The following is a 23,371-nucleotide window of genomic DNA, read 5'->3' on the forward strand; positions in this document are numbered from 1 at the left end:
AAGTTAACCCTTTAAAAGAAAGACCTGCGTTATTCTAATGTCCTTGCTGGGTCCAAGCAGAAGATTAAAAATGTTGTATTCATTGTAAGCATCGACGGAGATAAGTCAGAGGGTAATCCACCAGGTGTGCTCAGTAGCCACAGTTGTAAGTGAGGGTCCTATTTGGGTAAGATAATGTTAATTTTTATTTTTGGTTTTGATAAAACGACTGGCAAATCTTAGAGTCGTACAAAATAGAAATAGAACAGTGAGCAGTACTTCTTGCGTTATGTAGCAGATTTCAATGTACTATTGTTAGCTCTATCAAATTTCCAGTAATTACAAACCCTTTTTTCTCTAGGAGATGGGGGGCAAGGGCTGGGATATATTTAGCCCCTTTTCCCGATGCAATGTTTATGGTGGGTCTTGCAATGCAGGTGGCTGGGAGTGGGACGACCATCTAAAGTCGGGTGATGGCAGAGCCCACACAAGTGCATTCACTTTCTTCTCTGTCATCGGACCACCAGTCACCTGTAGGGCACAGTAGACAGACATCCTGACAGCAAGCTGTGTCCGCAGCTATCAGCTCATCCCATATGACTTAGACACGATGGGAGCCGCATCCTGTTACAAATCTTTGCAACATGTACAATCCATCTACAGAATTGCTTCCTAAGCTGAATACTCAGCAGGATTCTCACTAGGGGCAATGGCTTGTACTTAAAAATATACAATTTCTGTACAGAAGAAGCGTTAATTCATTTCCTAAAGTCCCATGTCATCTCTCATTATAGAAACCACTTCCACCTTTGTCACTTGAAAGAAGAAAAGGTTAAATACAGAAGGTCTATGTTACCTTAGAGCCGATATCCATCCATGAATGTGGAGAAGCAGAGAGAAAGGGAGGGAGATCCAGAGAGGAAACAGAATGATAATAAGCAAGTCATGTGTACTGATCTGAGAAACAGGCCAGTAGTTTTGTTACAATAAATAAGAAAAGCAGAAGTAGATTTGAAACATTCGTTTCCCTTTATTAGCTCAGTGAGGCTGATGTGTACTGCACATTTAAAAAAAAAATCACAGGAATTTTCATACAATGAATAAAACCACAACAATACATGTAGAATTGGCAGGTGGAAAAAAAAGCCCGGCAAGGGCTGAACTAATCGCTCACTTTCCCTCTTCAGCATAGTTCAACCAACAGTGTTACACTTTCACCTACAAATCTTAAAGTAGCTCCATCAAATCAGCAGTTCACATTATTGAAAATGTCTGTCACATAGGTACAAATTTAGAATCATCACATTATATTACATGGCTATTCTAGGTCATCTATAGATCAGGTCTTAGACTACAGTGATTGAAGTTCTCGTTACAGCCATCAAAAAAGGACACATAATCATTACCTACTGTAAGCTCACATCTAAAGGCATGAAAAGGTTTCCTTTTTTCAACTGACCCAACCATCATACCCCAATAGTGCAAAGTTCCCTTTCTGCTGCTTTGAATGTTGACAGCCCAACCGCGTTGTTCTCGGAGTCGTTTAGCAAAAATTGATTTTGTTGCACTGGAAGAATTATTCCGCTACATCTCTTTAAAAAAAAAACAAAAACAAAACAACAAACCCACATTTCTAAAGCACCAGTTCAGTCACCAATATTGTAGATGTGGTACTTACCACAGCGTGAAGGCATTGGCCTGCGGTCATCTAAAAATCCTACAGTTCTATGCTGAAATTTGCCTCCAGTGATGATGGGGTGAATGTGTTCATTTGAAATATTCTCTCCAAAAAAAAATTAAAAATTAAAATAAACGGAACACAGTTTACATTTTGATGGGCTACCCACAGGGTCTGCATAAGATACAAAAAGCTCTATTTAGATGGGTTAGTGATTCTTTCTTTGCGCTAATTTTAGATGCAATTTGAAGTCCATGGAGGAAAACTATCTTCATGGTAACGATATTTGTCAGGCCAGAGTGGGGATAAATTAATCCTCAATGTGAAATCTGTAGTGTTGTCTTTTGATAAGTAAGAAAAGAAACGAAGTATTTTACTCATGTCAACAATCCAGGGCAAAAAGGAGAATGTATTTAAAATTGGATCACAAAAATTTAAAGGCAAAGTAGAGAACGCATCTGGTCCTTGAACACATAATATGATTTACTAAATATTGATTTCTTAAAAATAATTTATTGCTCTTAATAGTCTTTTTATTATTATTATTATTATTCTACAACAGAAGATACTCAAAATTCTGAAAGAAAGACTGTAAACTTTAGTTTGGCGTTCACACAGAGTTAAAATATCTGCATTTAACCTACAGAACAACAAGAATTAGGCGGATTAAAGATATGTTACTGCCGTAACGCAGAACAAGTTCTTTTATTTCATATTTTTTTTTATTGCTTTCTATCTACTTAGAAATAAGAAGCCAAAAAATCAAGCAAGCATCCGACAGGACAGACAGTGGATTCACTCAGAACACAATATGCTGGTGATAAATGAATGCAGCTATCAAAATTAGCTGCATTGGCCTGGGGGTGAAATCCATTTTATAAGATTGTGTTGGGCGAGAGAAAGGAAAAGAACGATTAAGTAGTAGGTATCTCACATCTTCCAGAAAAGTCATGTCGGCCAAACTGTAATCGAATCTCAATTTAGAAACTTGAATACACACTCCAAACTTTACTGACTTCCATTCCAGGGCTCTGCACTCAGATGAAATCCTGATGCTCAAAATGGAGGTTTTTCTGAAGTTTTTATTGAATTTAGCAGAAGCAATGTCATCAAGAACAACATCATGGTCACGTCAGAGGCCAGGCTAGTGCAAGTAGGAACACCGCTTCTGCAAAAGCTGAATTTCCCAAATGAAACATTTCAACTCCAACCTGACAATTGCCATGCATCCTAGGTAGAAAATTTCCACTGGCTTTATTATTTTCATCATCTCATAATTTATAATAAATAGGCTATCTGCAACTGATAAATATGTCTCTTTAGTAAACAAAGGAATGAATTATCAGTATTTATACAGGATGCATAACTGTAAAAAATACAGATAGATACCATCATCATACTCTGCCAAGGGAAAGAGACACTGGCTTCAAGAATAGTCTTCAGACACACATTAATTATTGTAAAAATCATACTGTAATTATTACCTCAGCATTTTGTATCAAATTAAAACCACAAAAATTAAAACAAAACAGCATTTTAAAAAGATTTCTGACCTCTAGTTTCAAAACTACTGTTGATAGAGAAAATAAAAACATTTCTTAATGGTTACCCATTGAGAGACTTTACATAAAATCATGATATCTCCTAGAAAAATTTTAGATGAGAAAATTTCATTCCCCTAACAAATCCAGTGTATAAAACTTCAAAGAAAAACAAGCAACAAGAAAATGTGGAAAAATATCGCATAAGTGGTTAATACCTTTAGGGGGCTAGGATAGTTCTTGACAAGATGCTTAGATTGAAGCTCACCTAGGGATGGATGTGCGTAAAGCATCATTTTGTTGTTGTTTGCACTTGACGGACACACACACTGTCTTTTTTGTTTTTACAATCAAATATATATAAGCAGTAAGTTCAGCTTCTAAATATGTTAGTGTACAATAATTGTATCACCTCATAATTACATTTGAATATTCTTAAGAAAAATTTAGCAGTTTTGAAAAGAAGGCTGCATTTACAGTGCATAGCTGTAACAAAAAAGAACATTGTTGTATATATGTACACAAAATAAAAATACTCCATTTAACATCTGTAATTACTTCACTACATCAGAGAATGTAGCAATTTCACTATCTGAACACATACCAGAGAGTTCTACCCAACTCTCGTGAGTAATGTAACACCGTGCCTGCTCCTCAGAAAAAAAACCACTGAATAAGCTGCACGCTTGGCCATTGACAAGGCTTTTGTAATTTGCAGTGGAAGATCAACATTTTGGACATTTACATGGGTGTCAGGAGAGAGGATGAACTACAGAAACTTCAAAATGTTAGGAAAGTTTAGCATTCCGGTGCCCGCAGTATCCTCTCCCACCCAGACTCCATTGCAAGAGGGAAAAAAGAAGAAAAAGAGAGAGACAGAGAGAGAGAGAGAGAGACAGAGAGAGAAAGGAAGAGAAAGTGAGGGAAAGGAGGAGAGAGCAGGAGAGAGCAAAAGAGAGCGCAGGAGACAGACGGAGAGAGGGAGAGTGAGAGAGAGAGAGAAAGGATATTAGTTCTATAGAACCTGTGGTTTCTTCGGGATTGTCATATCACCATTATGTTATGAGAGAAAGCTTGCTTCAAGTCGATTTTGCACTTTCTTAAAAAACAGAGTACGGAGGTCGATGCCCAGACATCAGTGGCTGTCATTTTAGGGTGGTTTGTGGTTGGTTGGTTAGTTTTCTTTCCTTTTGAATTTATGCTTTTTTTTTTTCTTTTTGAATAGAATATGAACATTTTGAAGTTCTAGGTTTTAAGTGTGTCTTCATGGAACTGCTGCCATTTGAAGTGGTTTGCCCTGGCACACTCTGGTCAGGTGCCCCCAGTCCCCTCCTATGCACACATACTTCCCCCAAATCAAGCGTGTTCATGCACGCACACACACACACGCACAGACACACAGACACACACACACACACACACACACACTCCATCACCAAGAGACTCCAGGGAAAGCAAAGCTGACACCCATGAATAAACATGTGCTTACTGGATATCCATTCTGTCTCTTGCCTCTTCAGCAGCTGTGTTCATGTAAACCATTGTTGTTGTTCTTGTTGTATTGTTGTTGTTTTGTTTTTTATACAGAGAGTGTAAAGTAGGAGAAATTCCTAAGTATGACTTGCAATAGTCAGTTAGGGAAGGACGCGCTGTCCCGTGAGGTATTCACCGTCCCTCTGTCATCTTCAGCCAGGGAACATGTTACCTGCGCAAGCTTCTCTGAGCTTCTTTCAGTAAACTATCAAAATCCAGAGAGTCATACTTGCTCTTGGTGGAAGCAGGGTCAAAGTCATCTGAGTTTGAATCTGCAAGAAACCAAAGCAAGGTTAGACACACTCTCATTGTTAGTGCAATCGTCTAATTGAAGATTACTTGACTCAATAACAACTTATCCAATTGATATACTTCCAAAAATATACCCAACTTTTATTGATGGATAGATAGATTGATAGATTTTATGGGTATATTTATTTTATATGCACGCACGTGTGTATATATATGTATATATGTATTTACAGAGGGTATATATATCCAATATTTTATTGTTATATTATTTATATGTAAATGTATTATATTTATAAATTTATATATAATTCATAAAAATAAATATTTAAAAATACATATGTTTACAGAGAGAAAAGAAGAGAGAGTATAAGATTAGGCAATATGTTTACAGAGGGTAGGGACTGGTAAGCATTCAAAACACTACTTTTTGACTCATTTTAGCCATAAACAATCCTGGGAGGTAATCAGAACAAACTGTAATACTTCTAATCAATAGAAGTGTATTCAATCAATATACTTTAAAAATAACCATGTCCTGCCTCCTTCCTGGCATATTAAATGATTTACCCAAGTTTCCTCAACAGCTCAAGTGAAGTGGTAAGAGTGGAAGTTGGAACTAATTTTCCTATTCAACGGGATTGGTTTCACTGAGCATAAAAGCCAGGTGAGTGGGAGGGAGAGACTCATCAGAACTTCACCTACTCGCCACCTGGCTGCTCTCCTTTCAGTCATGAGGAATATACGATCCACTTATCTATTCCAGTATCTTGGGATAACCCCAGCAATAAAATTCACCCCAAATTAGAAGGTCTAGGGAAACACTTCATGCCCAGGTAAGGCAAAGTCAACCTCACTAGTACTAGAGGAAACATACACAGGTATAAATAAAACCATGGTCTTCTTTGAACTAGTCCAAGTCAGCTTCTGTGAGAAGTTCCACATACTTCACATAGCCCCTTAACAAAATATTCATGTTTCAGCAATGACAGATATAAAATGAAATTCTGATTCTAAATATTTCTGGAATTTCTCCTGTGACATTTATAAAAAAATCAAATATTTCTGCTGGTCTTGCAAAGGAGGAAAGACATCTTAGAAATATAATAGAAAGCCTCTTGCAAATAAATTCATTCTCCTGAGAGCATTTACTTGAAGGGAAAACCAGTCCTTTCTGGGAAGTATTACCAATCCTACTAACAGATGAACAGTTCTGTGTTTTATCCAGAATGTTACAAAACAGAAATGTCCAAAGTGACAGAAAAGTATAGGATTAGATAATATGGCAGCACACTCATTGACCTCACAAGCTGTTTGGATGAAAAGGTTATGTTCTCCCAAGCTCTCCAGCACCAGGCTGGTTTTTTGCCCTGGCTTCAAACTACTTTAGCCATCTTAGATTTAAAGACAAGGAAATTCCTTCACTTTTTTTTTTTCCTTTCATTCTTACAATCCCTTGTATTTACTGACTTTTTGCCGACCAAGTTTTTCCAGGTAAGAGCAGCAGGTACAGTGGGGCTCAGACATAAAAGACAGGACAAAAATGGCCAATCTTTCCTCATTGATATTTCACATAGTCAATTCTTAAATTACACCAGCTTCCAACCTTCCCTTCACAGATAGCCTAAATGAGCAGTTGGCTTATATCACTAAAGCCTCATGAGCAGCTATCATTCCAATCAAAGTCTTTTTTTGTAGACACACAGACACACACATGCTAAGTCCTGCTCATTGCTTGAGATTAACCTGAAACCAGAATTCCACTTGCATTGCAAATAAAGTTACAAGAGCCTCCTGATGGCCAGAGTCTGTGTGGCATGAAGGTCAGCACAGAAATATCAAGAACACACATACAGGCGTGCCTGGGTGGCTCAGTCGGTTAAGCATCTGCTTTCAGCTCAGGTCATGATCTCGGAGTCCTGGATCCCAGATGGGGCCCAGCATCGGGCTCCCTGCTCAGCAGGGAGTCTGCTTCTCCCTCTGTCCCTCCCTGCACTCATGCTCTCTCTCTCTCTCTCAAATAAATAAATAAAATCTTTTTAAAAAAAGGAAAAAAGAACACACATACAGATCCTTCCTTGAAGAACATGTTGAGAATATTCAAAATGTCTTAACTTTGGGTTACTCTATATCAAATCCAGAATTTCAGTGTTTCCATATTTTCATTAGCAAAAAAATAAAATGGAAACAGTGGATCTCAAGAATTTCTTCATTATGGAATATGATAGCTGGTATTTACATAGCTATAATCACTTGCACAGGCGGATTATGTCATACAGTAGATATCCGCACATCTTTTCTGTTGTATGAATACACGCTTACATGCAGTTCCTGAGACAACAACATCTACGCCACCAAAGGATATTGCAATGTAAGTAAGATATAATAGAATTTTGACAGGAAAAAGCCAAAAGCCACTCTAATTATTTTTTAAAAATAAATTGTTATAAATAATGATGCCATATGAATAAAAACACAGCACAATACAACTGTATTCTTACCACCATAGAACTGTTGGCACAAATCAGGTACTAATATTAGAATTTGTTGAATTAATGTAGTAATCTTGAACACCAACATTTTAAAAACTGGTTGAAAAACCTTTGTATTGGGATCCTGGGATGATTTACCAATGAATGCCAAGGGTATATATAAAGTTATATATATATTTGAGATACTGATAATGTAATACATATTTTGAGTTAGTAAAGACTTTGTGATGAATGTTACTTATTTCATTTTTCTTGTATGTTTAAGTATAAGTTCTGCACCATAACTAATTCCTGATGAATACATGATCATATTCTTAATACTGATCCTATCCTTCTCTTCTGGTCCTATAGTCCTATTTTAATTTCTATCTTTCATCTTTAAGATTTTTCCATTGAGGTCTTTGAGAAAGATCCATCTGTTTATAGGACAGTAAACAGATAGACTCACAGATTACAGATTCATAAAAACCAGGCTTACATCCTGGCTTTACCTAGGTAACCTTGATTGTCCCTTTAACCCTGAGTCTCACTTATAAAACTGACCATAATATTAACTTGGAATCATCACATTTTGAACTAATAGCATTGTGGTAGTCACTGGGTGGCCCCAATGGTAGAAGGATATGTAAGCTCACTTAATTTGGGGAGCAAAACATAAAAAAGATCAATTAAATCAATCTAACTAAAATGATAGTTCACTTTTCTTTTGGTAAAATTAATCAATATCACATCATTTTTACTAACTCTCAACACACATATATGTGAGCTCCCAATCCCTCTGAATGTCCAGTAAAATCTCATGTTCACCAAATTCACTGGTCAACCCCTGAAGCATTTAACTTGAACTCTTCAGGGAACAAATACAGGACACACATGAATGTACGTTGTTTGGTTCCAGATCTGGATCCTGATGTTGATCCTTTCATTTCAAAATAACTTGACATTTCTAATTTCTCTTTGCCATCATTTTTTAAAATTATAATCATAGTTACTATATATCGAGCACCTACTTTATGCCAGATACTGTGCCAACCACATCACAAACATTTATTTAATCTTTGCAACAAAATTATGAGGTAGTTTACAAAAGAAGAACCAGAGTCAGAGAGAGCTTAATTGTTTGCTGAAGGTCAGAAGCTAAGTCAGGTTTCAAAACCAGGTCTGTAAGATTCCAAAGCCAGGGCTCTTTCCACTACACCATGCCCATGCTCAGATCGACTACCCTTCGTGAAATTGTAGGGCTTGAGGGAATTGGAAAAACCCATGCTAGTACAATACACATCAAACATACTTTTCAGAAAATACAGAACCGGCTTAGCAACGGCGAAGTTTCTATTGCTGCTGGCGAGGCAGAAAGATAACAAGAGGGGAAGCATTCTTCTTGGAAATATTTCAGGGAGGCTCCGGTTCAATTTGGAAATACCATCCAATCCTCCCTCTCCCAGTGATGAATCATGATTTGAAGGCCCCTCTAGGTAGCTTATTTTAAACTCTAGAAATTTTGAAAGACTGGAAACACCCTGGTCTTCATCACTGAAGAAAATAAGTCAAATCAACTTAAGACTTCAATCCGTCTTGACTGTTTTTATCAGCTAACATTTGAACAAATGACTTGCCACCTTTTATATTTTCATCCCCAGGCCTCTATCTCTCTGACAGTCAGCTGCCTCCCCCCTGCTTCATACTATCTATTTAGCTTGTGAAGTGAATTATAGCATATTCCCCCTGAACAATGCACACCACCTATATCAATTACTTTAGGAAGATATCACTTTGGTGGAGGGGAGAAAAAAATCCCTGTATTTGGTATTCATTTCTTTCCTTATACAAGCTAAAGCAAGTGCAGACAGATATATAGTAATGCTGAGGAATAGATTTATATGTTAATTTTATGTGATTATTATAAATTGATTTAAATTAATTACATCAGGTGCACCAGACATTTGCCATTTCCCTTCCTTCATTTCTTCATCAAAGGATTTAAAGTCTTAGAATATGTGCATTAAATAGGGAATGGAATGCAAAGGGACCAAATTAAAATTGGGAAGAAAATTAAGATGTCCATTTTGGCATTATTTATAATGCCAAAAAATTGAAAATTGAATAAATGTTTAGCTATAATGGAATGATTAAATGTAACGGTATTCACCTAACATATACTGTGCAACCATTAAAAAAGTTAATAAATTATTTTCAATCCCACAAATACAGTAGAAAATGAACTTACTTAATATGAATTGAGAAGAGCTAAATTTAAGAATTGATAGATCTAAATTATGTGACCTCAACCAGAAGAAATTAGACATCTTGAGACAAAACACTGGACTGTAAATCACACAGCAGATCTCTAGGTGATGGGCTGATGGGTGATATTACTATTTTTCCTGATACTTTTTATATTTTCCAAATTTTACCCCTTGAATCTGTATAAGTTTTAGAACAGGAAAAAGAAATACTTACAAATGCTTTGGTTTCCTTATCTATAAAAGGAAGATAATAATAATAACAACCACCTCCCAGGATCGTTCTGGTAATTAAATTTAAAAAAATGTTTGCAGAGCCCCTGGCACGGTGCCTAGCATATGAAAACACTGGAAAAAAAATAGTTTTTTTTCTTTTTTTTTTTTAGAGAAAGTATAATGTGATTTAGCGCATAAAATTATATTTTCTTCTCTCAAGGTATAATTTGTAGAAAATATCTTAACATTTTTAAGAGTTTGTAGGATAATAAGGAAAAAAGAACCAGAATATCCTTTTGCATATTCTGTTCCATAAGACAATTATGCTAATGCTAAGGTTTATACAGAAGGATTCAGGGCAGGCACAGAAAGCAACAACACATTGCAAACCTATGCAAAGACACACACACACACACACACACACACACACACACACATACACACAGAGTGCAGACTTCAGTATTTGGGAAGACAGTACAAAGAATTTACTTCTGTTTTTTGCTGCCAAAACCCGAGCCCTTTTCTTCTGAAACTGTCTTATACCTTTAAAAAATTAAAAATAAGATAAAATCTGTATTCAAATATTCCCTCCAGCAAAATAAAGTGATGGTCCAACCCAATATGCCCACGGTTTACATCTGCTCCATTTTGAGCCCTCCATTATGGATTCCTCATTCCACATACAATAAAATCCATACCTAGGTCTGCATAGTTAGACTTGAAAAATTGCTTGCGTCCACAAAAGTACAGCTCGAAGTCAGTTTCATTCGACCTGCGCAAAGTGTATCCATTTTCAAGAGCAGCAAAAGCATCACAGGTATAACGGTAGGTAATGAAACCATAGCTGTCTCTGCAATGGACAAAGAGGAGAGGTTCAAAGCTTGTGAGAAAGCATTAACATATATGCCTGTAACCCTTCCTACTTTGGAAGACTTCGCCGGTGCCAATGTCTGAACCACTGCATCCATTTATCAGTGTGATTGTCCTGTCAAGCAGCTAAATACTTATTTCTGGGACAGGAAATCTCAACTAGAAAGATTAATAAATAGGGATAAAAGAAAATAAATAAGGTTCTGAACTCAACATGTCATCTGTCAAAGCATTCCCATCCTAGCAATCTTATGGCTATAATTTTTTACATATGTCAGTTTCTAAACAAGAAATAATCTTGAAGATTCTTACCCATCATCCCTCAGATTTACAGTGCACTCCTCAATTTCACCAAAAACTTCAAAACGGTCCCTCAGTTCCATCCGTGTCGTGTCAGGTCTGATTTTACCCACATAAATCACACGGCGTTCTTCCTGGGGAGGGGGTGGGAGTAAAGAGAGACTTTTGCCAATTCTGGAGATAGGAAGGAAGGTGCACCTCTACCAACATACCTAAATGGACAATCATGCATAGCGAGAACCCAACAAGCATGCCAGTTAAAGCAAAACATCCACTAAAACTGAATGAAAAGATGATACATGACCCATGTTTTAGCATCCATTTCTCCGTGTTCTGCATTCACTCTTCCTTCCATGTGCCCTATTCTGACGCTCACTCTCTTCTGCTTTTGCTCCCCAGCTCTGCACTTTTCTCTCCTGAGCTTTGATATATTCCAAAAGAAATAGGGGAAATGCGATCTGTTTATCACTGGACAGCTGAAGGATCCCTGGTAAGTACTGTAACCCTTGTGACTTGATTCTTAATCTTCCATATTGGTAAGAAACTCACCCATCTCACAAAACTGCTTAACTTCTCATTTTACTCAGGATTCTCATAGTGAGATGTACAAATTTTGACATCCCTCAAAACAACAATTCTAAACTCTAGTATAAATAAAAATTACCTGGAATCCTTATTAAAAATGCAAATTATTGAAAAAGACAATTCAATGATCTTCATTTTTAATAAGCACACCCTAGTGATTCCAATGCAGGTGGTCCAAAGACAATAATTTGAAAAATACAGTCTTAAAATGTAGGCTATTTTAAGCCATGGGTCTCTGAAGAATCAGAGCTATAAAAGAGGCTATAAATTTCACTTTGCCAGTGAATCTTATTTTAGGAACAGACTAGAAGGGTGTGGCCTAATTTTCACAAATGGAGTCAATATCATCATAATCTGAAAGTCATCAGCAATTTATAACCTACAAAATATGGAAATAATATCTTATAGCCCAAGGGGGGACTCCTTTTTCACAAAATAGTAAAAAACCTTTCTTGGTAACAAGAAGCAGTCCTCTATCGGTTGTTCTAAGAAGACAAGGCCAAAGGAGATGATGTCTCTCAAAACCAAGGGAAGGTTTTTCAAGAACAGAAGGATTTAATATAAGGCATGCGCTTACCAACTCATCTCTACATCTACTAAGAACAAACAAGAATGAAGTGAGCTTAGGGTTGCAGAGCCTTCAGGAGATGGGAGCAGAGACTAGGAAACACAGAACTAAGGCATAGATTTGCCCAAGAGTTTTCTCTGGATGTACTGAGAGTATCCTGACATGGGTGATGTAAAGAGTAATTTGGGCTTATGGTAAAGAGATGCTTTATGTTATTTCCCAGAAGTCTTTCTTTTTCATATTCCCAATGTTTAGCAAAGGGCCTGGCAAAGGGAATTCAATAAGCACTTGTGAAGTAGAACTAAGCAATTAATAGAGCTTTTTACTCTATTTTATACTCTCCTAGGTGATCTGATTATCGCCTCATCTTCTCTTACTGTACACAACGCTCCTATTTCTGTTTTCATCAGAGAAGTTCTTCTGAGCTTCAGACTCCAGTCGCCAACCGCCTACTTGATATCTCAGTCTGGATGTCCTCTGAGCACTTCAAACTAGACCAACATTCCCCAAACCCAGCTCTCCAGTCCCCCCTCCCCCAGGGGTCTTTCTCCAATGTTCTTGTCAGTGAAATTAGCACCATCCAGTCAGGTATTCAGGACAAAAACCTGAGTGCCTCCTCCAGAGTACCCTCTAGACATCCAATCACTTGTTAAGCCCTGTTGAATTTTACCTCCTACACATCTTTTTCTCTTACATCGCCCCTAAACCAAGCTGCCAGCATCTCTTTCTGGACAAGCATAGCAGCCTCTCAACTTGGATCCTCTGTCTATATTTGCCCTTCTCCAATCTATTCCTTCACTTCAATCTGAATAACCTTTGCTAAGGAAACAGGAATCTGATAATGTCAATTACTGTCTAAAACATATCAGTGGCCTCATATAACTTTGAGGAAATTCCTTAATCATTAACAGGACTCATCAGGCCCTGCATGGTCTGGACCTGTCCATCATGTTCTCCTCTCACTTCCCATTCTTCCCTTTATTTTCCAGTCACATTGAGCTCCTATCAGTCCCTTGTATATACTGAGCTCCTTTTCTTTTCCCAGGACTTCACGCCAGCTGTCCCCTTGCTCCTTGTAAGATCCTCCCCACACTGCCTCTCCCTCTCCTTCACCAACATACATGTACTGTCTAAAATTACATTGAACACAAAAATCGTTTCCTTCTGAGACTTGAGATGAGGTCAGGCTTCCTATTAGTTGTTCTTACAGTACATGATTTCTCCTTTATAGTTCTCTGCCCAATTGTAATTAAATAGTTAATAGTTAATTCATTAATTCATTGTTTAGGTCCATCTCTCCCTCTACAGTGAAAGATTCCTGAAAGCCAAAAATCACATCTGTCCTCTCAACTACCGTATTTTAACGGTACTTGAAACATACCAGAGTCTCAATGAATATTTGCTAAAAACTCGATCAATCACCAATCAATTGATCATCTTTAAGTCTCGCCCGTATGCCTACATGTAATCCTTACTCTCCGAGACTCTCTAAGACAATGGAGAATGAAAGCCAGCTTTGCTGCTTAATCACAGGGAAAACCCTGTCTAGGTAGCTCAGCTGACTGAATTGACAAAGATTTCTATGATTTGTTTTATAGGTTAAGTGGAAGAAGAATGGAGTAACTACATGTTTGCAGAGCTCTCACTCTTGAAATGCCTTCTGAAAATCAGAGGTGGGGCTCCACAGAGACACTCAGTAAAACACAATTCCTCTGACAACAGGCTTCGGCCTAAATAATTGATCTGGTGAAGTAAAGCCAACAGAGTCGACTGCCTGGTTCACTTCCATGTAGATTGTATGTCATCTCAACTGAAGGCTGGAATTGCATTGTTCCAGAGCACCCAGCACATCCTGGAGATCATTAAGTATAAAGGCATGGCGAGCTCTCCTGGGGCAGTGTTATACAGTGTTGTAAGGGAGTCAGAACACGACATTCTATTCTATTTACGCAGCCATCTCTAACCAAACAGCGAAATGGGATGGGACATTATCTAAACTTTGTGGCGCCTGCTTGCATGGGTGTTTTTTACTTTTCCTTTTTTCTTTTCTTTTTTTTTTTTTTTTTTTTTGCTTTTAATGGGCCTTTTTAGGAAGGTTACTACTGTATAAAGAAAAAGGAGGGGGGAATGCAGAAGAGAGAGAAAGAAATTGAACCATCACAAAGAAATTGCTCAACTACCATTATGGGAATACACACAGCCTACGTATTCAAGGAAATTTGAAGTTAAAGCTAAAATCGACCATATGCACGTCCATATGCAGACATATTGGGACAGTCTCTGAATTGCTTCTTTATACAAAACTGTATGCAACAATGATCCTACAAAGAAGATAAACCAGAGGACCTTTTCGGATACTGATACATTCTGCAGTAAAAAGAAGACACAATCTCGATGGGAAAAACAGAAACCCCAAGGGCTGGTGCACAATCACATAAACTACCTATTTGTCTATCATCTCCTTTTATGAAACACAGGAATGGAACCACGTCTTGCTTCCTTGCAAAGATCAGAGATTGAATACATGCTGAAATTCTCATTTTAGAAAATGATTAGAGTGCTTGGTTTTCCTAGTGCTAAAAATGAAACTAAAAGGCATCTGAAGGTCTAAAAGCAAAGACAAAAATCTTTCTAAGATTGGCCAAAATGTCTAGCAAAGAGCCGATTATTTTTAACATGTTGCGGTTTTATTAGACAGATGAATAGATTCCATATCTTTAAAAAAACCTTAACATTTGCAGCCAATTTTTCAAGACATTAATTTCTAAACAGGAGATGAAAGGAAAAGAAATCAAAATGCTTAATAACATTTTCAACTTCTTAAAGGCTTGGAGGAACTCTAAACCTTTGGAAAAAGCTCCTTGAAAAATGATTTTCAGACCAGTTTTCACTATTGAGGAGGATGGAACATTCATCAAATATCTTTTAGCTTCTTCAATTTTCACAAAAGCTAGTTTGCTGATGGGGTGGATAACAAAATCGAAGATTTATATTGCATTAACAGGTATAGTAAATCAGCATTACATCAAAATACAGAGAGATAAATAAAGAAAAATATGAAATGAAATTAACTGACTTTGCATTATCAAAATCTTCATCAAAAAGAGAACAGAGCCTCCCAGTTAGCTGGGGAAAACATACAATGGCTGTTTCTCATCAACTAATAAGCTAGTCTTGGTAAAAGGGATTTGACTAAGAGAAAGGGAATTTCATAGGGAGATTAACATTTATTGAATTCTAACATACGCCAAGTAGTGTGCTTGATGCTTCTGTAAGGGTGATCTCACTAAAATGCTCTGCAATGCTAGGAAACAACAAGGAACAGCCTGCTAATTTAGATTTTGGTTCTCAGAACTTTTATTCTACATTTCCAACTCAGGATAATGTAAAAATTCTTTCTCGTATACTAAGGAAACTGTATGTCAGCTTCAGCCATGAAAGATTTATATTCATTTCCAGATTAGCTACCAACCCAACTTCCTCAGAAATTCCAAAGAAATCCCAAATACTATATGTGAGATGAATGGAGAAAATCTATGTCATTTAAAGCTGAATGGTATAGTGAGGTCCTCCATCTAAAAGATAAAGTGAGAGGGGGAGATGGTTGTGAAAAGGCAAGTATGGACAGAAAGTAAAACCAAAACCTTGACAAAATGTCAAAAAAAATTGTGTTTTTTTTTTCTCTCTTTCTCTTAGTATTGATTACACTATCTAATTCTGTAGGCATTCAGTAAGTGTCTAATACTAGGGGACACTATTAGGGGAGAAACAAAATGACAGCATCAGTTTTCCAAAGGTACTTGCCTCCAAGTACGACCCAAGAATACTCTTCCTTAGAGTCTAAGGTTGGATCAATGTGAATAAATCCAGGCTAGTCTACTAGGGCTAAGTGCAAGGAAACACACTGAAAAGACAGAAACTTTGGGACAACTTCCAATAAAATTGATAATTTCAAAATAGTGAGCTTCAATTAATTATAGAACATATATTCTAATCCACAGGAAGTATCTCTTGAAAGAGGTTTGGATAGAGAACTATTTTCTCCAAAAATAACAACTATGAAAAATTACATTTTTTTTCATTTGGAAGGAGCTGATAATTATCCATGATGAAGTGCTGTTCCTGGCTCCTGGGCTGCAGACTGATGAAGGGAAGAGTGAAATGAAGTGGTACTGTCATTGCCCAGACACACTTGGTTTGGGTTTCGAGCACTGAGCCATATCCTAATGTGGAGATTTGCCCTTTAAATTAACATCCCATTATCATGTTTTCTGGCAGGAAAGTGTACCGACTGCAAATGGAGCTGGACTTAGAACTCCACAAGAAATGAGAGCAGTGACAGTTTAGACATTAAGTACGAAACTCTGGCTTGCAGAGTTCTGATTAACCTGAATGACTGTAAGCCTAGGAGGCTAAGGAAGGTAGAGGGTGAAGTGGTTCTTGAGAAAAGATTTTGGTGGAAAATTGAGGAAAGGAGCAACCAAAACAATGGCAATGGTCAACCACAATATAGGATTCTATGTCAGTAACTACTAATTATCAACCTTTTCTTAACTCTCAGATTTGCTGTAGTCAGACTGGTCTGGATAAAGACTTTTAGATGCATAAGCAATGAAAAAGTATAAAGACTTCCTAAATCATCTCCCATGGAACACAAAATGACAGAAATATATACGACAAGACAAAGGTAGCAAAGACTAATTTTATAAAATATCAATTATTAGATGATTTTAACATTGTTTTTCATTTCCTTTTTGAGCTTCTCCTTTGCTTGTCCTTTCATTATATGACTGATCTGAATTAATAGATAACCAGCACCATACCCTAGATATTCCAAACATAATTTGCTACTTGTTCAGTAATTCAAGGGTGTCCCAAAAATATGAAGGGAAATCACCTACCCAACCAGCTTGGGAAGACTGTCCTATTTCCTTTAGCTGTTTTGTGAATGACATCTCAAGCTAAACCAATCAAATGAGTCAAAACCCATTGCATGTATCTCTGCACCCAAGTCCATAAACATGCATTTTGCAAATGCACTGTGGCACAAGAAAGCAGATCATCTTGAGAAAGGAAATTGATCAGAAAATCTTTCCATGGGTAAACTCATTAAGTAATTCCACTATGCCTTTAAGATAGACTTTACAATCTTTATCATGACTTGTAAGTCACTTTAAGGATCTGGCTTCCTACAGTCATGAAATCCAGATCCCTAAGACTCATTTCCTATTGCTCCTGTGCCCCAGTATTCTAGTTAAATGACCAGCAGTTTCCCAATATACCTTGCTCTTGGCCAAGGACTTAGTGTGAGCTCTAGCTTCTGCCGAGAATGGCAATGTTCAATAAAAATATAATGCAGCATATACAATTTTAAATTTTCTAGGAGGCACATTTTAAAAAGTAAAAAGAAACAGAAAATTTAATTTTAATATTGTATTTTATTTAGCTCAATATATCCAAAATATTATTGTTCCAATGTCATTGATTTAAAAAGTATTAATGAGGAATTTTACACTTTTCTTTTGAACTTAGTCTTTGAAATCCAATCACATTTATTAGTGCATCTTAATTCACAACTAGCTGCATTTGTTGTGTGCCCAGAAGCCACCATATTGCACAGCACAGGTATAGAAAACCTTTCCCCTCCTCTTTTGATTTCAGAATAATCTCACCCTCTCTACAGATGCTCTCTGTCACTCTCAGGTCTAGGTGTTCCCCCATTTGCCACGAGAGGACCTTGAACCTCTCTGGATACGTGGACCAGGTCCTACCTAATTTTATGTCCCAAGCACCTAGCAAATGTTTGTCACATAAAGGATCATGAGTTTTCACTCATGTTAAGCAGAAATAGCATATCATTGTCCAAGAGGGGATTAGTTTAAGAGTAAATCCCAAATCTTTATATTAAGCTCTTATTAACTATAGTCCACTGTGTTGGTAAAGTAAATAATCTCTATGTCCTACTTTTGGGGGTGGTGTTGTTATTTTAATCTTCTTTTCCAAAACAAAAATTAAAAAAAAAAAAAACCCTCAAAGTGAAAATTCTGACAAATGCTTAATTTTTAATCACTTTATTTAAGCCAACTTGACATTTGTACTATAAGAGTGACGTCAAGGTTGCATTTGATGAAGCTATCAATTATGGAATGTAGACCAATCACATTATCTGATGTTTTGGAAAGAGCCAACTAATGAAAGACCCCTCCCTCCTTTTATGCACTTTTGTTGATTATCTGGCACTGACTTATCTTTAGAAGAAAGAAAAGAAGCACATGCTGTATTGCTTTATTTATCCACAACTTTGGATATAGTGGTGTATTTTGCCCAAATGAGCTAATACATGATGAAATTATTAATCTCTCTCTTCAATGTGATACTTTGGGGAAGAAACATGAAGGATTTTATAAAATATGAATGTGCAAACACTGAAATAACTATTTTCCTACATGCTTGCTCAACATGATTCTCTTTTGTAAAGATTAACTCTAATGTGCCATATTAAAAGGATTTGTAAACTATATGGCATTATATAAATGTGAGTTATTATAATTATTGAACAGGCTATTAATTAAATATAGCAAAATTAGAAAAATTGAATTTTTAATTTTCATTAGTCTTCTTAAGTGTTAACTAATGACACTCTGGCAGCTCTTAATATCACAGCTCATTTGAAAGTTGAGAAAAATGAGCAAAAGTGTTGTAATTTGCACAGGACTTTTGATTCAGCCTTAGGTAGATTCAACATTAAAGGACAACAAACACCCTTGACCTTTAAGCCTAAGTATTCAATCACTTCTCCCTTCTTCTCCTTGAGAACCTGCAACCAACAAGCCTCTCAGTTCACCTTTTCCCTCTGGTTGATAACTGTCAGCTACTGCTTGATTTTGACTGCATTAGTCAGTTCTTTTATGTAGGTTTTTCAAGATTTGGTGGATGGTAGGAGGTTTTCTTAGAGGCACTATAAAAATCTAACCCTTACAGTGAGCAGTCATTTCCCTAAATGTTGGTTACTTTCTATGAAAGATAGGTGAAAAGCTGATCTAACTGAAATGACTCTTAGGAGCTAGCAGAGATAGGCAGCTGAAGTAAACAAAATGGTGCCACTTCTGATTGATTACTTAGGGCTCCCTGAAGCACTGAGTTGGGAGAGACCTAAAGCTTCCCTGAGGGCTCAGTGGAAAGAATTCCACAGTTGATTAGGAATGTCTACCATGGACAAGACTGACAAGTGGACTGACAAAAAGAACTGCCATGGGAGTTCTGGGTTGATAAGCAATAGGAGGGAGGTGGGGTAAAGACTACCAGTTTGCGAGCGGTGGAGCGGGTGCTGAAAAACTACTGACCTGCAGAGAACAAACAAGTTCAACATAACCTGGAACTTTAGACCAAAGAACCAGTAATGTCTGTATGTCAAGGAAACACGGTACCCTGACATTAAGTAGTCCCAAAATATGGAAGGGGTTATTGAAAAGCAGTTCATGAGAAATGCGGATGTATCAACTACTCAGCGAGATGCTGACCCAGCACAAGTCCAAAATGATGACTTTTAGCCCCTCCTCCTCCCCTGGCTCCTTCAAATCCAGCTTGAACCCAGTCCCTCCATGGACAATCCAATTCTAACATCTGCCCAAGAGACAAAAACTGAAACCAAACACAGATATGGCCTCATTTCCCACTCCGACAAAAATGCAGCAGAGAACAGTCTGAAACACTCGTCGTCTGACCAGATGGAACCAGTATTTGACCAAAACCAGTCCCTGCTCCCTCCATTTTGGAAAACAGTCATGGGTTTCCAGATGAATGAGAAAGATGAAGTATGAATAAGAACATACATTCATTTAACATTTTGCTTCCCCATCATCTATGTCAGGAGAGCTTGGGGACCCTCTGATGTTTTAAAGTCAAAAGGCTGCGGAATATTGCATATTCTAACAAAGCCTTAGCTTTAGTTTATTTTCTAATCTATAACAAAGGAAGAAAGAAAAGAAAAGAAAAGAAAAGGAAAGGGAGGGAGGGAGGGAGGGAGGAAAAAAGAGAGAGAGAGAAAGAGAGAAAGAAAGAGAGAAAGAAGAAAGGAAGGAAAAGAAACCCTCTTTTAAAAAGCAAAAGTGAGCTCCAAGCTGCTTACAATTGCCTTCTGCCTCTGCCTCTCCCTTTGTTTGGCCCTCTCAGATTCCCGCTTCTCATACTCTTTGCGGTATTCTTCCCTCTTCAGCCTTTCGTGCTGATATTCCTCGTAGCTGTCATACCTGAGAAACACAACTTCATCATTAAATCAACCGCCTCCGTTTACACAGGGCACAATGAATCAGGAACTGGGGAGAGGGCTGGGAGTGAGCTAGCTCATGTCATCTAGAGGAGGGGGAACAGGAGGAATGGAAGGTAAATGACCCGCGTCCTTACCTGGGCCTACGGCTGTAGGGCGACCTGGAACGTGATCTTGCACACAGAGGAGAATTTCGGTGTGCGCGGTGTCTGCAGTGGCTCGACTCAAAGTAGTAGCAAGATCTGTGAGCGAGAGGAGAAACAGAAAGGGCATTTGCAACTGCCACTTAACCCTGCTTTATCAGCCCAATTGAGCATGCCCTGGAAACACCGTAGGACATAAAGCGTCTCTTTCTCTTCCTAGCTACTGGTGAGATTTCCCAGTGACAGTTTGTGATCATCTAGTCAGCTTAGAGGTCTGGAAGTGATGTATTCTCTCCCAGGCTCTCTTACTGATGTTAATGCTGGGCACCAGTCTGGTACACTGTCAGCTTTATCTCGCATGGATCTCAACTATCCTGGCACAGGGCAGCTCTCCAGGTAATGGAAAAAGTTAGATGAGCAAGTTTCTTACAAATTGCTCTCTGTGATGCGACTAGCTCAAGGCACTGTGCTGAAGGCTGCCAGATTTCAGAGAAGATGAGGAGGCATATCTGTGTAACAACAACCTGGTTAGCTCCGGAGGTGTTGGGAATCGCCTGGCGAGAGGGGCTGGGGCTGTCTGTGGGTTTTGAAAGCTTTTTTTGGACCTCACAGCTTTGGGTGGGCATTGGCAAGGTTTACCTTGAAGAGGATCTACTGCCTGGGGACCTTGATCTTGACCTGGAATATGGTGATCGGGAGCACGACCTGTGTCGAGAAAAGGACCTTGAACGAGAGCGCATCCTTTGGGGTCTTTGAGCAAATAAGGATTTGGGTGGTGACACAGAATCTCTACATGGAGAGTTAAAAGAAGAGCAAGAAGGCGACACATCGAACAATGAATAGGATTGCGTGCCATCCCAAGGGTAGTTCAGTTTATCACTTTCATCTTCGCTGTCATCAAACAGGCCATCCATGGCTAGTCCTGAATTTATAAACATAGGTAGTTTGGAGAATTGTTCATTACTGAAATCACTGTCCCTCAGTTCACTGGTCTTGTCTGCTTCGTCCTCAAAAACAGCTTGACTGGGATGACCGAAGTGCTTGTTCAGCTCGGCTCGGATTTCCTGGTCTTGGAGCTGTTTTCTGGTGCTGCAAGGAGAGACCTGCTTGCCCGCCTCCGAAGTCTCTGTCAGGAAGCCCTGGTCTGAATCCGTGGAAGAACAGACCTGCCCCTGCCAGTCGGAGGAGGCATCTTTATATCCTAGTGGTCTAGAGTCTTGGAGCTCCTGTGATATATTAATGAGTATTTCCGTTTTGGAATTAATTGACTGACAATAGTCATGGTCACCAAACAGCCGTAGACTGGGCCGCTTGGCCTTCCTTTCCTCGTGTCCACTGGTGAGCACAGAGGTCTTGCTGAGCTGTGCGTACAACTCAGACTGCTCCGGCCCTTTCTTGGTGAAGTTATTGCCTTGGGCGCCAGAAGGCTCACTGCTCCGAGGCTTCTTCAAGGGCGGAGGTACCACCGTCTTGCAGGAGGACTTCAGCTTTGGAGAAGTCCTGAAAGGATTATCTTGGTTGGCTTTATGAGGAGGAGTTGTGGGTGGAGTTAGGCCTGAAGGTAAAAAGGGAAAATAAACAACAACAACAAGAAGGGGCGGGGGGAGAGACAAGAGACAGAGATAATGCTGTTAAATTGCGGGATACGTTGCCCAAACTTCTGGGGGATTTCAGACAATGGTGACAAAGAAGAAAACGAAATTCATGTCAAGACCTGAAAAAGTGCCTCTCTCCCTCTCAGCCTCTGCCACCAAGAAAAGATGGATCTCACGACTGCCAGGCATCAGTGAAATCCGTGATGTTTTGTATTTTAAACGCCCATGCTAACAGATCTTGCTTCCGAGAAAACATTAACGCCTCCCTACAGGCCTCCACGCACCCGGCATTACCAAAGCTCACATTTCCAAGGGCATTGTCTGTCTGCCTTGTGGAGAATTAACAGTGTGGCCCTGGGGAATCACAGAGTAGCTTTGGTAGCATTCGTCCTCAAAGAAAGCTGTGGAGCGTACGAGTGGATCAGAAATTGTTCTCCAATCAAGAAGCCGAAGAACTAGGCAACTTAAAAAAAAAGAAAAAAAAATACGGGATGACCGCAAATGTGGGGCAGGGTCAGAGTGACAGAGACAAACTTAAAGTTCAGAAAAACACGACAGACCAAGGCAGGAAACCAGACGACTCTGCAACTTGACGGCAATGATTCTTTGTCTCCACAGTTCATTAACTTAGTAAACCATGGCTGATGTAGGTATAATACTTTCTTGTAAGCATAACTAATACATTCTGTCTAAAATATGGTTCTGCAACAGAAACCTAAATGAACAGAAACACTAAATACTGCAGTGCCAGCGGACCATTTTATTTAGAGCACAACGTTGGGGTGGGTGATGAGGCTGAAGGATTGAAACAGATCTAAACTTCAGCAACCAACTAATTAAAAAAGTAGGAAAAAAAATAAAGGGAGACAAGAGAAACCCCATCAGTGGGAGCCTTTCGTCCTTTTCTAGGGAAGAGCAGGAAAATTCCATCAGATGCCGTCGTGGGAGAGTCTGTGAATTACAGTTGCCTCCTCTATCTTTTACCCCTGAGAAAGTTCTACATGTCCCTTTACATGGAGGGAGGATAATCAGGAAATGGCTCTAGAGTCCAACAAACTTTGAAGAAGGGCAGGCTGGAGTTCAAATGACATTATGCTTACAGGGGAATATTTG

At 38.5% G+C, this 23,371-nt stretch overlaps 1 protein-coding gene across 6 annotated transcripts in view; it reads right to left on the reverse strand.

Annotated features, from left to right (window-relative positions):
* Nucleotides 1-985: 985 nt before the first annotated feature.
* Nucleotides 986-23,371, reverse strand: part of PPARGC1A (PPARG coactivator 1 alpha) — a 654,192-nt gene continuing 631,806 nt past the window's right edge. For all 6 annotated transcript variants that reach the window (XM_047719019.1, XM_047719014.1, XM_047719017.1 and 3 more), the window contains 6 exons: nucleotides 21,303-22,218; nucleotides 20,658-20,762; nucleotides 20,383-20,503; nucleotides 11,114-11,235; nucleotides 10,630-10,781; nucleotides 986-5,003 (listed from right to left, as the gene is read on the reverse strand). In XM_047719019.1, the coding sequence (XP_047574975.1) occupies nucleotides 4,900-5,003; nucleotides 10,630-10,781; nucleotides 11,114-11,235; nucleotides 20,383-20,503; nucleotides 20,658-20,762; nucleotides 21,303-22,218 (1,520 nt within the window). In that variant the 3' untranslated portion in view covers nucleotides 986-4,899. The remainder of the gene's footprint in view (nucleotides 5,004-10,629; nucleotides 10,782-11,113; nucleotides 11,236-20,382; nucleotides 20,504-20,657; nucleotides 20,763-21,302; nucleotides 22,219-23,371) is intronic.

The sequence above is a fragment of the Lutra lutra genome, chromosome 2 (assembly GCF_902655055.1).
Source record: "Lutra lutra chromosome 2, mLutLut1.2, whole genome shotgun sequence".
Taxonomy (NCBI): domain Eukaryota; kingdom Metazoa; phylum Chordata; class Mammalia; order Carnivora; family Mustelidae; genus Lutra; species Lutra lutra.